The following is a 16,252-nucleotide window of genomic DNA, read 5'->3' as shown; positions in this document are numbered from 1 at the left end:
GTTTTAAAAATTTAAGCTAGTTGGACATGATCCTGAATTCAAATACAATATAAACGAATTAAGAACTTTTTTATGTCGTTCATTAATTCGGGTTTTAAATTGAGTACATATGTAACTAATTCTTTAGTAAATTAATTATTCACTATTTCTAAATTATTTATAACAAATTGTATTATACATCAAGCTCTATCAACTTTGCCGAATCTTTGCTTAATAAAGTGGTGTTGGGGAATTACACAATAATGGGAATCTGTCCAAAGTTTGATATCATTGTCAGTGATCGTGGCTAAATTGAAGTCAGGCAGTGCATGATTGATGCATTTCAAATGCGAAAAAAGTTTATTACCATGTTAGAAAAAGATGTTCAACGATGTTCAAAATCATGTATAAGACGAACTCCATACTTTTCTTGCACCAAAAACTAACTTAGTTTGCAATATTTCTGTTTATCATTCGATTTATTCACCCCTAACGCGAATCAACATTTCACATGAAATATTTTCCCTTTTCCTTTTTTCGTTCATCAACTTTGTTCACGTGAAAAAATTCCCCTTGTTGTGAAATTTTTAGATGGAATTTTGTAAACAATAAACAGCTGTTACGAATAAAATCAACTATTGTAATGTAAAGTTCATCATGATATTCCCGATAGCAATTTTCCCTTCGAGGGAAATGGATATTTCATGGGAACAAAATTTCACATGTTATTGCCTTACGTACGCGGTTAATAACATCACTTATATACATATTTTAAGATCATGGCCTTTGTCTATTTCAACTTTATCATTATAAATGTCATACTCAATATCACTTTCGATGACCGTTTCAAAATCACATTCTCCATCACATTCAACTCCACTTTAATCTAAGTTAATATTTTGATTATTAATTGCGATTCTTCTAATATTTCGCCAGCTAAATAACAAATATTTTATTCCCTAACTTTTATTTTCATTGGTTCAAGTCCTAAGTTAAAAATTGTGAAAGATTTGTTTTTAGAATTGTAAATTCTTGCAGTAATATTTATATATTTATAGATGGAGCTATCGGAACACTCATCTACAGTGATCGAACGTCCCTTTGCCTTTAGTTATTTGTCGAATTTCAGAAACAATACAATTTTTAGCAATTTTAAAATTGTACAATTTGAAGAATATTCATTTGTCAATTATTCGTTTTAAAATCACTCGATTTACTGAACGAAACGAAAGACATGAAATGTAAAACAAATTAATTGAAAATAATAGAAAATAATGAAAATAATAGAAATACAAAACTATAACAATAAATTCATAATTTTCAAGTTCGTAATGAAAACGTTTAATTTTCGAAATCGATCACATACCTGATTTTCATTAACTAAAATTTAATTGTTCAAAAGTTGAATTCTATTATGAATTAATTTCATTGTGTATTTATTCCACTATGAATGAATTGTATTCAAATAAAAGCATTTGAATTAAGCTAAAGAAATAGTTTTGTAATGGTTTCGAAAAAATTATTTGTTGATAATTTTCAATTCTGAACTAAGATTTTAGTATTGAACTAATTTATCCGAAGCCCTGGTGTAAATCAATTTTAGTGCTCAATAACATTCACTGTAAAACTGAAAACCATAGAGAAATATACAGACCTGTCACAGAATTCCATTTCGATCGAAAGTGGAATTAATTCTGTATTTCGCTTCTTCAGAAAAAGTAAAACAAAAATTTCTTTTGGAATGAAATCACTTTCAGTTTAAAAGTGGAATTGATATTTCTTTGTAATTATTTGTTTTTCTAAATTAATTTCCCCATCAAAAACTTCAATTTTGTTTTAATATATAAAACACTGCACAGTGGGGCTGAATCGAAATTTTTTGGAAATAAATCTGGTATTTCTAAACGGCTGGTCCGATCAGAATGTGCAATATTTTTGAAAGACTGAGTTTTAAAAGTGGCATATTTTAGAATCTAATTGAGATATTGACTTGAAATTTTGTTTTGTAAGAACTAAAATTAACTTATCTAAACAAAAAAATTTGTTTGAATAAATGTGGATCAAATTGTTCCTAATATTTGCAATCCTATTAAAAGTTTGATATAAATTTTGGTTTTAGAATCTAAATAAATATGTAATATGTAATAAAATCTTTATTTATTAACGAAACTCAATGAAATTTTCAGCGTTTTTTAAGTTTATCATTCTAAATAACAAGGTGTGAAAAAACTTGTCAAAAGGTCAAAGGGAATCCCGCAATTTCTAAAAATTGGAGCGAAAATCCCAAAAATGGTATTTTTTACAATTTTGCCCATAGGATCCACATTTCCTTCGGGGCTGGGGAAATGCTTTGGAGATAAATAGGGAACATATCAAGGTTTCAAAAGCTGCTTTCTGTTTTCTGATCCCAGCTTTGGTATTTTAGAACATGTGGTCCAATGTTGAAATTTTGATAAAAAATATGTCAATTTGCGAAGGGCGTAAGGCCGACATGTTCGAAAAATAGAACACATTTTTTATACCAAAATGTACCTTACAGAAAAACATAAAATTGTTATATGTTCTTAAAGAAAGTTTTTTTTTAATAAAAAAAAGAGTTAAATCACATTTTCGCCCAAAAAAAGCAAAAATTTAATATTTTCTAAATTTTTAAATTGAAAATCGTTTATTTTTGGATACATAATTGATATTGCTCTGAAATCTTTTGTATATTATTTGTAATTTAGCTGTCCATTCGGTCCATTTTAAAAAAGAGGACCAAGGAATGGCAAAATTTTAAAATTTAAATTTTGAAATGCCTATAATTGGCGCACGCAAGCCAGGCCTAACCGAACGCTTTCCAAAAATATAAAAATCTTTGAAATCGGGTGGGAAACAAAAAATATGGCACGTGTCCCTGGATCATTTGAATTCGAATTCTCCTTGGCTACGCCCACGTCGAATTTTATTCCGATCAGACCAGCCGTTTAGAAATGCCAGATTTATTTCCAAACAATTTTGATTCTGCCCCACTGTGCACTGTCAAATTAAAATCAGAAATACAGAATTATTAAATATTTTTGGAATTAATAAATTTAACGGAATCTAAAGAACCTAAAACTAAATCGATCGAAATAAAAACTACGGAATTGAAACCATTCCGAAGAAAATGTGTGACAGGCCTGATACATAGAGCGGAAAATCTCCTGTGAAAGACCAAACACAGCCCAGCAGTTAAGCAAGTTGTCAATGTATCCGTTATAGACAGTAATTGTCACTAATGTCTGATCACTGGGTTGACTAAAATTCATATGTTTTGGGTCATTTGAGACGTATATGTTCTTATACATCTTTATACATCCCATGTAATCTAGCGTGAAGACAATTTTCACTTAAGTGTCTCTAAGCAATCTAGAGTGTAGTCACCTTAAACGTTTCTTATGTACTGCAGTTTTTTGTGAGTAATTCGTACAAACTGGTTTTATACAAACTGTGTTGATATAATTCTCATTCGGTTTAATTTATTTCACCTTTCGTGAATTCAATTGTCACTATCTAATGACAGATATTTCAATGACAACGATGTACTATATAACGCCATAGTAATTCCGACCTAAAACATTTTTTTATAAGAGAAAAAATATTTTATGGTAAAAAAATTTCTTCAGTTATTTCCGAAAAAAATTAAAATCTAAATTTTTAACACCTCTCCATTAGGAAAGAGCAAAAATCGATAAAAAATATGTCTAATTTAAAATGAAAATGAACTGTTATTTTATAGAAAACGGTCAATAAAAAAAAACAATCGAGCATGCCGGTTCAATTCCCTATTTTGTTTCTGTTTTTTTAGCTACATATTCTTGGAGTGGATGTATGTAAGTACATTTGCAACCGAGACACATGAATTCTGTCAAATCACGAACAAAAACATGTATGAGAGCTATATTCGGAATCTTATATACCCTTCACCAAATTATACTTCAAAATAAAAATTTTAAATATTTTTAGGTAAACAAAATTAATTTTTTTTCCAAAGTTGTTTTTTAATTTATTGGAAAAATTTTTTTCTTAATTATTTAAAATTTTTTTTTTTAAATTTAAAAAAAAAATTTTTTGTTTAATTTTTTTTTGGTGAAAAAAAAATTCGGGTTAAATAATATTTTTTCCGATTTTGACCCCTTGTAGGTCCAACTTAATATGGTCTTATATACGTCGTTGCAAAGGTCTTTGAAATATCTATAATTAGATATCCATATTGTCTATATTAATGACTTAGTAATCCAGATATATGTAGGTCAAAAATCGAGGTTGTCCCGGTTTTTTCCTCATATCTCAGCCATTTGTGGACCGATTTTTCTGATTTTAAATAGGAAACTTCTCGAAAGCATGTCTGACAGAATTATTGAAGATTTCGATCCCGAAGATATCTAGGGTCTTCAGAAAATTTATTTCAACAGACAGGCGGGCATGGCTTAATCGACTCCGCTATCTATAAGGATCCAGAATATATATATACTTACAAACGGAATGAAAAACTTATATATAACCTTCTCACGAAGGGGTAGGGTATAATAATGATTTATCTCCAATATTACTTGCTGACTTACTAGGTAAGTAGAGTTTTTGCTGGGAGGCTTTGAGTGTAATCATTATGGATCAGAATTGCTAAAGCTAGTTTTATAAATTTTATAAATAAAACACTTTATTTTTTTTTAAATTTTTTTATGTCCACATACATATTTTTATTTTATTGTTTTTTTTATTAATTTTTATGTTTTTTTGTTTGTTTTTTAAATATTTCTTTTTGGTAGGTACACATTTATTTAATTTTATTTTTCATTAACAATTATCATTTTCATGTTTACCAATTCAATTATTTTGCTTACAATTTTTTTTCTTAAAAAAAATTAAAAAAATAAATGAAAACATTTAGTCAAAATATAATGTTGGTATTTTGTTTCTTAATTTGTTTTTTTATTTAATTATTATATTATTTTTACTAAAAATTTATTTCACTAACTAGAGGATTTTCTTTCATTTGTTTTATATATATAATTATTTTGTATACTACAATGCAAAAAAGGTAATAAAATCTTAAAAATATTTACTTAGTTTAAATTAAACAGAAAAAAAAATGTTCATATATAAAAACTAAATAATAATTAAACATTATAAAATAACTATTAATAAAAAAAATAATAATAAAAATAAAAAAAAGATAATAATAAAACAACTTATTAACTAAACTTAAATAGTAATGTATTTTATATTTTCATTTGATGGTATAAAAAAACATCCTGTTTAAACAAGGTACATTGATATAAAGTTATTATTATTATTATTAGTACATATTATTATATTATTTATAATGAACATTTTTATTATTTTGTATTGTTTTATTTTAGTTATTTTGCAGAAAAATTTTAAAACACTAGATTTTGAATGAAGCTAATAAGGAAGTTTTTGTAAAATAAAGGCAGCAATTTCATATGTTTTCCTCTGCTAACAATATTGAAAACATTGCTATAAACCAAAATGTTTCAATTTATAACCCTAATAAATTTTTGTAATAATAAACCTCAAACTGGTTGTAAAGATATAAAATTATCAGGTATAGTCTCCATTTATTAGTATTATTGTTTTGTTATGACCCAATTGTTAGTGCTGATCATCAGCCGAATCGATCACTGCACAAGAAGACTAGAAAGAAAGATTGAGAGTTTAGAAAGTTTGATTTTTTTATAGTTCCAAGCTTTTGAAGAAGTAATCAATGTATCCTTTATAGACAGTAATTGTCACTTGGCTGACTCCAATTTATATGTTTTGGGTCACACGTATGTACTCTTTGTAGTGCAGAGAGAAGTCAATTGATTTCTTTATACATACATTCAATTTAATCTAGCATGAAGTTAATTGTCACTTTAGTGTCTCTAAGTAACCTAGAGGGTAGTCACTTTAAACATTTATTTTGTAATGCACTTTAGAAAGTAATTATTTTAGCCACCAGAAGAAGTAATCTATTGGAGAGTTGTCGATGGATGGATTGTTTATAAGCTAAATTTTTATGAGATGTCTTTTTAACTGACTATTTAAGGTCAATTAGGACCCGTATACAACTAGTTATGTAGCTGATCAAGTAACCAGTTAGGTAGCTAGTATGTGTATCCAATGCGTTGACTACCTTGGACCAGCACTCAGACAGTCTCATTGTAATCCAAATAAGGGCAATTAATACACTGCTTAGGACAGGCACTTGTTCAAATAAATAGTCACATAAGAAGTTATGTAACTAGTTGTCACCCTAAATGATAGGTAAAATCACTAGTTCCGGACAGTCTCCTAGAACTGCTGGGAGGGTTCCAATTCGATTCTTCATTATTACAACATTCCAATTTGAAATTGAAAAAAAAAACAAATTTAAATTATGAAATTTAATGTAATATAAAAAAAACCAATTCAAATTAAGATAACGAATTTTTAATTAAGAAGATTTAAGTTCATGTTGATTCAGAAATAAGAAATAATAAATTTAAACAAATTGAAATTCATACTCGTAGTAACCATAGAGAAACAACAAGAGCGTAAATTACTCAAAATAATCACACATACGAGTGTTGTTTTTGTTTTCACATAGTTTTATTTACTAATATATTCTCATCACATAGGTTTCTGACAATTGAGTTAGGGCTTTGACAAGAGAGTTCCCGCTCTATGTATATTTCTCTATGATAGTAATTATGTTTTTCTTATTTTCTTGATATCAATTTGTATTTCTTTTACATTGCGATTTCTCAATTTCAATCAATTTTATCTTTATTATAATTTTACTATTCTGAATTTTAATTTATATTTATTTATATTTTCTCAATATTAAATTGGATTTTCATCTTCAATCTGCTCTTGCTCAATATAAATATGAATTCTCTCAAATCCAAATTTATATTAAGCAAGAACAGATTGATGTGTCAGTTGTAGGGTGAAGTTTTAAAACTGCAACTGAGTTTAGAGCTGAGATAAGTTTAGTTAGGATTGAAGAAATCAAGTTAAAAAAATATATATTTTCAAAAAGGTTTAAATTGTTTTCTGTAAAACGAATGATTTCAAATACGAGCGTTTTTCAATAAACGAAAGTTGACAAATTGATGTTCAGCTAATTTGTACATGGAAACAGGTTTGTTTACTCGAAAGTAGAACGATTAAATCGTGTGATAGAACTCCAAAATATGTGAATTCGGATTTGGAGAGTTAAATTTGAAATTTAAAGCAAATGCAAGGTGAATTAACAAGGTGACGATATAAAATCAGCTGATTCTTAATTCGCCGTGATTTAATGTAGTTCTGCAGTCAAACATTGTTTATGTTTACATTTGTTATTAAAAATAACAATATGGATTTGAACAAAAACAAAATGTCTGTTGCTTTTGCCTCGACACACTCTTAAAGCTACGTTTCCGCATACACCACCGTAATCGGCACCGAAAACGAAATTCCATACATTTGTATGGAATTTAGGAGACAACTGAATTTACAGGGAAACTTTTTATTTTTAAAAGCTATATCTCAAAAAGTCTCAAATATTTGAAAATTTAACCTGTAACCTGAAGTGGTCACCTTAAGAGTTTTTTTGCACATGATGAAATGTTTCTATCAATGTCCTCTTTAAGGTCTGCCAAGATTGGTTTCTTTATAAATGACTTTAAAAAATCCTAGAACTGTCTTATCAGCAAAATTATAACCTCAACAACAGAAAATATTACACAGATTTTAAATTGTTACTAACTTTCTGTAAGTCTCACCTGTCTGTAGCTTTGTGTTAATCAAATCCACATAATTACTCATTTTACTTTCTTATAAACAAACAAATAACATAATAACATTTGCATTCAAGTCAAATTCCAATAAAATGTTCAAGCGCTTGAATTTTTGGGGCTTTGGTGCTAATTGGGTTAATGTCAGTTTCAAGCCATATGTTTTTAGTTTAAAAAATATATAATTTTATCAAATATTGTTCAAGTTTAAAATATAATAACATTTGCATTCAAGTCAAATTCCAACAAAATGTTCAAGTGCTTGAATTTTTTGGGCTTAGTGCTTATTAGGTAGAGTTACTAAATTAATAAATTTACAAACAAAATATGAATTTAAACATTCATTCTAAATCTGTGTAAATAATTTTTCAATACCTCAACTTTTTTTAAATTTTTTTTTCGCAAGATTTTCAAAATTAGAAAATATTAAAATGGAAATGTCCTAATAATTTTAAAGAGTTTGTGTTTACCGAATATTATCAAAATTTGAAGACCCAAGTTCAATTTGTTTGCAACAAATATAATTTCAAATGAATAAATTTATTAACATGAAATTTAAAGTTCCATTCTAGTCTCTAGAGTTACAAAATCTATAAATTTACAAACAAAATATTGTTACGAAATTGCACTATCTGTTTGAATTTAAGGGTCTGTAACGACTGCTTGCAATATTCATCATGTTTATAAACATTTCCAGTGGTAAAAGTTTCTACTTATCAACAATATTAATAACATGCTGTTATTAACAATGTTTAAAAGTATAATAATATTAGCTGTTAAATCTGCTAACATTAAAACTGTCCGTTAGATAGTTCAAGAAACTACTAGAAGATGACACTGTGTATGTAAATAGTAACAGCAAGTTGCAGAGAGTCAGTGTATTGGAGGCGCTATTAGACTTAACAACAACTGTATTACCAGTTACTATTTAAATTGTTGTGTAAATTTAAATAAAGAGTTGTTACAAATTTTAAACTACTGATCGCTTTTATTTGCAATTAAAAGAATAAGGTTTATTTGAAGGAAATAAACCACCGTTTTTAAAAGATAAAAACGTAACAATGGGAATTTAAACTTTCATTCTAAATCTGGTGTAAATTATTATTCTTTACAAAACTTGCCAATAATAGCTCTGTTCCAGTACACGTTAGATTTGCAGGTTTTCAACAAGATTTATAGGAATTCCTTCAGAAATCTGTTTTTTTTTACTAAAACTAATAAATCTTACAAGTACAGAGACAAAGCTATATATAGTATTTTTTATTAAGTTTTTGTATAAAAAACTGATGACTTGATGATTAAATTACTATAACTAAATGTAATTAAATTACATTTAATTTTGTATAAAATTAAAAATAACCTAAAATAATTTTTTTTGCAAACAAAATTCATTCATTCATATTTAATAAGGAATTATATTTTTTTAAAAAATTAAATTCCATTGTTTTTTTTTCATAATTTTTCATTTTTCCAACATTTACATTTACAATACATTATTTTCAATTAATTCTTGGTTTTTAGAGTTTGTGTTTTTGAAACTTAAATACTAAAGTGTTTTTGAAACAATTAAATTCTATATTTTTATAATTTTCTTTTTTATTTTATATAAAAATTATTTAAAAAAAAACTTTTTTTAAATATTTTTATTTTTTTTTTTAGTAAATTAACAATTCCATTTCTTTTTTTGAAAAATATTTATAAAATGTTTTCTTTTTCATTTGATTTTTTTACTAAAAAATAATTTTTCTAAAAAAATATGTGTAAAATAAATTTAAATTAATTATAAATTACTTAAGAAAACTGGTTTTAGGTTTTTTTTTAAAAAAATTTTTGTTTTTTTTTACTTAATTATTTAAAAAAAAATGATATAATTGTATAAAATATTTGTAAAAAAAATTAAACACAAGACGACTGTTCTACTTATGACTTGATTTGTTTAAAAAATTGACTATTTTTTATGTTTGTTTGTTGTTGTTTTGTATTTTTTTTTGTAAATTTATTGTTTATTTGTTTAACTATTGAACTTTCCGTTAAATTTGTTTTACAAAAAACTGACTGGTTTTTATGCAAATTATTTAATTAATTAGTATGTTGTAAAAAAAAATTAGCGAGGTACTTTTTCTTTTGTATAAAAAACTTTGTAAGTAAAATATTGGAGTTTTTGTTTTTTTTTTCTTTAGGAAAATTTTATTTAGCTAGAAATTGTTTTAAAGTGGAATTATATTATTGTGTTATCTTTATTATTAATTTATGTATATTAATTAAATTAAAAGTTTAGAAAATAGTTGAAACAATAAATAAACTTTCTTTGGTTTAAGTTGCTTTTTTAAAGGGTTTAATTTTACGTTTATATTATTTAATATGTGTAAAAATCAATTAATTTGTTTATCATAGGTCTCCACGTAGCAATTTTTATTGCTAAGCACAAGCAAAAACATCGGCAGAACAACAGCACAGCGTTTGCTGATTGCTTTAGGTGGAGAAAATGTAAAATATTCAATGTGAGAATAGAGTTGCATTTTGTCATTAATGACAGCTGAAAGCAATCAATTGCGGCAATAAATATTTTGCTACGTGGAGACCTAGGTTTAAGGAATTTCTTTGTTGTTTGCTAATAAACAATTTTCTTTAACTAAATAAAATTTTCTTTTGAAGAGAATGATTTTAAAAGTTTGGAATTTTAGTTGCCGTTCAAAAACAAAAGACAGTTAAAAACTTTATTTTTAAACAAAAAACTTCATTAAAATTGCAAAAAGCAAAAAAGTAAAAAATATTTAAAATATTGAAGATTTTAAAAAGGCTTAATTAGACAATCAAATATAGCTGGCGACATTTTAAATAATTAAAGGCCAGTTTACATTATGGTATGTAAAATGATCTGTCAAAATTTTAAATGGAATATTAAAAAATTTCTTAATGAAATAAAAAATACGAAATTTGAATGAAAATAAAAATAAAAAATACGTAATTTGAATGAAAATTTTGACATAGGACTATTAAATCAGACAAGTCGAATTTAACAAGTCCAAAGCATGGGCGAATTCAAGACGCATTTAATAAAGTGTCATCGCCCAGCTGATTATAGAATTTGTATGGTGAAATTTCAAACACCAAATATAAAAAATATTTGCCTGAAATCTGGTTTGACATACCACCTTTCCATATATAAGAAAATGTTGTTTTTGTTGTAGTTCTGTCGCCAAAGCGAATTTACACAAGGTGATATAGATCAAGGCGAATTTATGTACCAGTTAGGCCCACAAATGGCTGAGATATAAGGAAAAAAACACAACAATCTCGATTTTTGGCCTATTTTTGATCTACAGTGGTGGCCAGGAATTTAAGACAAAATTTGTTTGCTAAATTCCACTTGATTGTCAATTATTTTTTCAAATATTTCCACAAATATGTATGCATGAGGACTGTTTTAACACACAAGTGTGTTTTATTCGACTGTGTCAATTCATACATATTCACCACGAACACATACAATTTTTCTACAACTTGACCACAAAATTTTTTTTTTAAATAAACACATTTTCTCACATTTATATCAAGGCGTATTAACAAGGTGAGTGCGTCCCGGCAACAAATACAACAATGCAAAAACAACAGGCAATTTGTTTTTGTTAAAATGTACGGTAAATGTCAAAATCAAGGCGAATTAAAATATTACTATGTTATTTACAATAACAAATGTAAACATAAACAAAGTTTGACATATAGTGTACATAAAACCACAGCGAATTAAGAAACAGCTGATTTTATGCACTCACCTTGTTAATACGCCTTGATTTATATCATTATATTTTTATTATTGTAAAATATTCGGACCAAATTTCGTATTTTTAGTTCCATTAGTTTCGGTCATATCATGTTATTAACAGCGGATGTTCGCTAAGGTGGGTCAACGTATTTCCACATATCTTTGTCCATATATGTTTTACCGATTTTTCCAAACATTTTTCAGAAACTAGAAACATTAATAATAAATTTCATACCCTTAGAGGTCCTTTTATTTGGCTCTATCGCACTTAAAATTCAGTTGATGAAAAAAAATCAAGTATTTGTCTTAAATTGGTGGCCACCACTGTATATCAAGGCGAATTTATATACAAGGTGGAGTCGGTGGCGAATTCAGGCAAATACGAGCGAATTCATTATTTTTTTTAAATAGAAACCGAAGTCTGTCAAGCCCCGACCACTTAGTAAATGAGCATAAACCTCTTTTTTTAATTTCAATAATTTATTTTCGTGAATGATTTTCGGAAGGCGTTTGATGAATATCGATTAGTCAATATTCGAAATATCTTCAAATATGTACAGCCAGTCAGACTGACGGACATCGTTTAGTCAGAAAGTGATTCTGTGTCGCTCAGTATACTTTAAAGTGGATGTTAGACTAATATTTTTGGGCGTTACAATGGCATTATATTTTCCCTACTATGATGTTGTTGGGTATAAAAACCATTTTGCCTTGAATTTGCCCTGGCTGTCACTTTATTTATATCGCCTTTGTCGAATTCATTTTATTTGTATACATAGAGCAAGACGAATCTATACAAGTAAGAAAAATCAGGCAAATTCGAGCGAATTCTTCCCATATATAAAACAAATTTATGAATTCGCTTTAAATTGTTTGAATTTGCTGCCACTACATTGTCCTTATAAACATTTGCCTTAACAAGGAATTTAACCCAGGAGAATTTATACAAGGTAGTAGCACGTAGAAATCGGGCGAACTCTTATATTTGTTTATTCGCTTAAGCGGCGAACTAGTTTTTATGTTTCAAAAAACAACAGGCAATTTTGACAGTTCAACTGTTTGTTTACAAAACCAAAATGCCTGTTATTTTTATAGTTCTATCTTCGCCTTGCTCCCGATGACAAATTTTTTAATATGCTTTGAGATTAGAATTTCTTAATTTTTACAAAAAATTGTAGACATTAGTAAATATTATAAATAAAAACAAATCCCTTGAATTTTTCCTGATAATTATATTTGATTATCTAATTAATGTTGCCTTTAAGTAACCAAAGTCACTTGGAAATTTTTCCAAAAACTAAAACAGGAAAGAAAATACATAATGCGAAAATAGTTGAATGTTTTGCGAAAAAACAGAGCGCTGAGAATGATGAGTTTAGACATAGATTTTCAGCAAAGAATTGAATTACTTAAGGACACAATTGAAATATATAAATTGGTTACAATTTTGATATAATCCTCCACATTCGATAACTGTAATATGCAACATCTTTCATAATTTAAAATGTTTCTTTTTTCTGGGAAAATAAGTTTTGCCCTTTTTCCGCCCTATTTTTTTTTTTCAAAAGGTGTAAAGTGATCAATACATAATCAATTTGGTAACAATTTTGTATTACACTCCGCGTTTGATAACTTTAGTGTGAAATATTTCATAATTTCGAATATTTTATTTTCTGGGGAATCAAAATTTTGCCCTTTTTCTGCCCTGTTTTTTTTAAAGGTGTAAAAAAACTGAGGACTAAATTTGCACATAAAACATGTCGAATTAAAATACTTTTTAAAGATCTATCTATCTTATTGCTATAAAAAATAGCTAAATAAAAATATTATAAAATTTTGAGAAAAAGATATAATTTTTATAAATTTTTTCAAAATATTAATGTATTTTCAAAAATGTTTGTATATATTTGTATAGATCTGTTAAAAATCTTAAATTTAGTACCAATTTTATGTACATTTCAGTAAAAAAAATTAGATTCTATAAAAACAGGGCAGAAAAAGGGCAACATTTTCATTCCAGAAAAGTTAAACAAGAAAAGTCAATAATCAGCACCTCATGTTGTGAATGGTTACTTTATCATCTGTCACAGGTTTTCAGTTCATAAATTTAATGTCAAGTTTGAGTCATATGTTGTTATAGGAAATGTCATATTCCAGTCAATGATTCCCGTAAAAAGTTTATCTCCAGAAATTAAAACGCCATTTGTTTTAGGAAATGTCAGCTCTAGTCGCAACATTGACTCTCTCTCTCTAATTTTAACAAAATCATGACCAAATTATCACTTCATTTAGGACTTAAGTTGCTGTGTCTAAAACTCACTCTCACTATTCATTTACAATTAATTAGTTATTTACAATTTATTCGCTCCTCAACACCCAACTAAATTTTTAGCTAAAATAATAGAACATTCGAATTTGTCTCGATTTTCTTTCCTGCTTTAGCACCTAATTTATACACCTTGACCGTAAAAACTTGGCTAGGAATTGTCACTTGGGCTGTATTCGAGCGTTGCGTTCCAATTCATTGAACTGACCGTAGAAAAGTACCTCGCTTATTAGTTTCTCAGCAATTATCCGCTGTGTACGATCCATCGCACGCAATTTAACGCTAACATTAGAACCTATAAAATCGCAGTCATCTTTATTCAGACTTTCAGCATAAATGGCAGCGGCAGCAGCCGCCGCTGCGGCCGACGAGCTGGCATCCTGGGAGCCGCTCATGCCATTCGGATTGCCGCTTAAGCTACCCGATTTGATGCGTCCGCTAATGGACGTATTGTCCTCGGACATACTTTCGGAGAGGAAGGAATTCATAAGCACTTGGCCGGCCTGACTGCTTGAAGCGCTGGTCGGATTTAATTTACGCATATTGAGAGGTGTAAATTTTTCGTCTATCGATTCTGTGGAACGTCTAAGACCAGGTGGCAGGACAAAACGGCTGAAATCTAGACCTTTGGCGGCAGCCGCGGCGGCCGCACTCACACGCAAATCTTGAGCAAAGTCATCGGCTGAGTCGGCGCACTGGCGATTTTCGTCCGTTGAGCTGTAGGAACGATGTGAATCGGGCGGTGCCGGCGGATGGGGGGCATGAAAATAATTCTCTAATAGTTCTTGCTTTATGCTGAGATCTTCATGACCCCGTGACCCGCTGGAGACAGCGCCTCCCGGTATTAAATGTCTTTGTTTATGAGCTTCAAAAGTATTTGTATTTGGTATAGGACTAGAACCGGCTTCAGTACCAGAGGTGCCATCACTACGTCTACCCGCCGCACCACCACCACCGCTACTCATGCCACCACTACCCACTTCGCCATGACAAGTGCCATTTTCACTGCCCACCGCTCCCGGCGTGCCATTCGGACCCGTACTCAACCGTCCCTCATTGGATGTCACCGAAGTGTCGTGCAGATTGGACGGTGTTGTACGCTCACATTTGGTATCATGCTCCTTTCCTTCTTCATTCTCAATATCAGTTGTGTCCATGGGCTTTTGGGGACTGCCCTCAAAATCACTATTACTACTGCCACCAAATAAACTGCGTGGTCCGCCACCACCTCCACTACTGGCGCCGCTTGTATTCAAATCGCTTTGTGGAGCGTTAGGGAATGCCATTGGCAAGGGTACGCGCAACTGATGATTTCGATCGCTAATGGGTGGCGGTGAAAATTGTCCCACTGGATTCCACGTCTCAAGTGGCTGGGAGCTGGCAAGGAGCATAGGTAAATTTAAACCCATCTAAAAAGGAAAGAGAAAGGATTGGCATAAGAAAATTATAGCAATAAGAAATAGATAAGAAATATTAATATAAATAAAATCAAGTTCCCAAAGATCAACTTTCTACTTTGGGTTTTAACGATCACCGGCTTTTTTCTGTATAACAAAAGTTTCTAAAAACCGAATAAATATAAATTTAAAATCAGAATATTAGTAAAATTTAAAAGGTATTTTTAATCAATCATACTCATATTGTTATTAAAGGATTTATATTATAAAGATTTTATAACTCCTAAATGATGAGAATGATGGCAAAAATGTTTAAGTTTGTTTCTGTGCTTATAATTTAACAAAAAATATTAAAATACAAGCTGTTTCAAAAATCTTTAATTCTTTAAAGTACTATACAATGTAAAATTCTTTAACAAATTATTTATTTCTGCTGATCGTCAGTTAAATGATACTATTACTTGCTCATTAAAAAATCGTAAGATTTAATACACTTTATATTTACTTCTATTTAATGAAATACATGTTTTTAAATTTATTTAATATAAACTTATTTGAAATATTAATGTTTTAAATTGTTAGACTTTGATCCTGTGAAATTGTATATTAAGTAATACACTTAAAAAACATCCACCAACAATTTAGCATTGACATTTTGATATACATACATATATCCATCACTTAGAGATGATATCAGACATGGAGAAGTTGAAAGGATCGTACTTTTTTAATATTAATTCATGTACAAAAGTACCGAGGTATTCCTGTGAATAAATTTAATCTTTTAAATACAATTTTGTGTAAAATAAAAACTTCTATTGAAAATTAGTTATATAAAGAATTAATTCTTAAGGGAAAGCAGTCAATACGTTTGAAGTACTAAGAAATTAGGCAACGAATTAATTCATGCTGAATGTTTTAAAGGAATTTTTAAAAGAATATATTTCAATTGATTTTGAAAATTTAATTAGGAATTAATTCTTTCGAACCTTTGATT

General features: G+C 28.5%; 1 protein-coding gene across 1 annotated transcript in view; it reads right to left on the bottom strand.

The window, feature by feature from the left end:
* Positions 1-4,659: 4,659 nt before the first annotated feature.
* LOC135951855 (uncharacterized) overlaps positions 4,660-16,252 on the bottom strand; it is an 87,928-nt gene continuing 76,335 nt past the window's right edge. The window contains exon 3 of the mRNA XM_065501590.1: positions 4,660-15,267. Within this exon, the coding sequence (XP_065357662.1) occupies positions 14,020-15,267 (1,248 nt within the window). The 3' untranslated portion in view covers positions 4,660-14,019. The remainder of the gene's footprint in view (positions 15,268-16,252) is intronic.

The sequence above is a fragment of the Calliphora vicina genome, chromosome 2, assembly GCF_958450345.1.
Source record: "Calliphora vicina chromosome 2, idCalVici1.1, whole genome shotgun sequence".
Classification (NCBI taxonomy): domain Eukaryota; kingdom Metazoa; phylum Arthropoda; class Insecta; order Diptera; family Calliphoridae; genus Calliphora; species Calliphora vicina.
The sequence above is the reverse complement of the archived record's forward strand: the minus strand, read 5'-3'. Positions and strand labels throughout refer to the sequence as shown.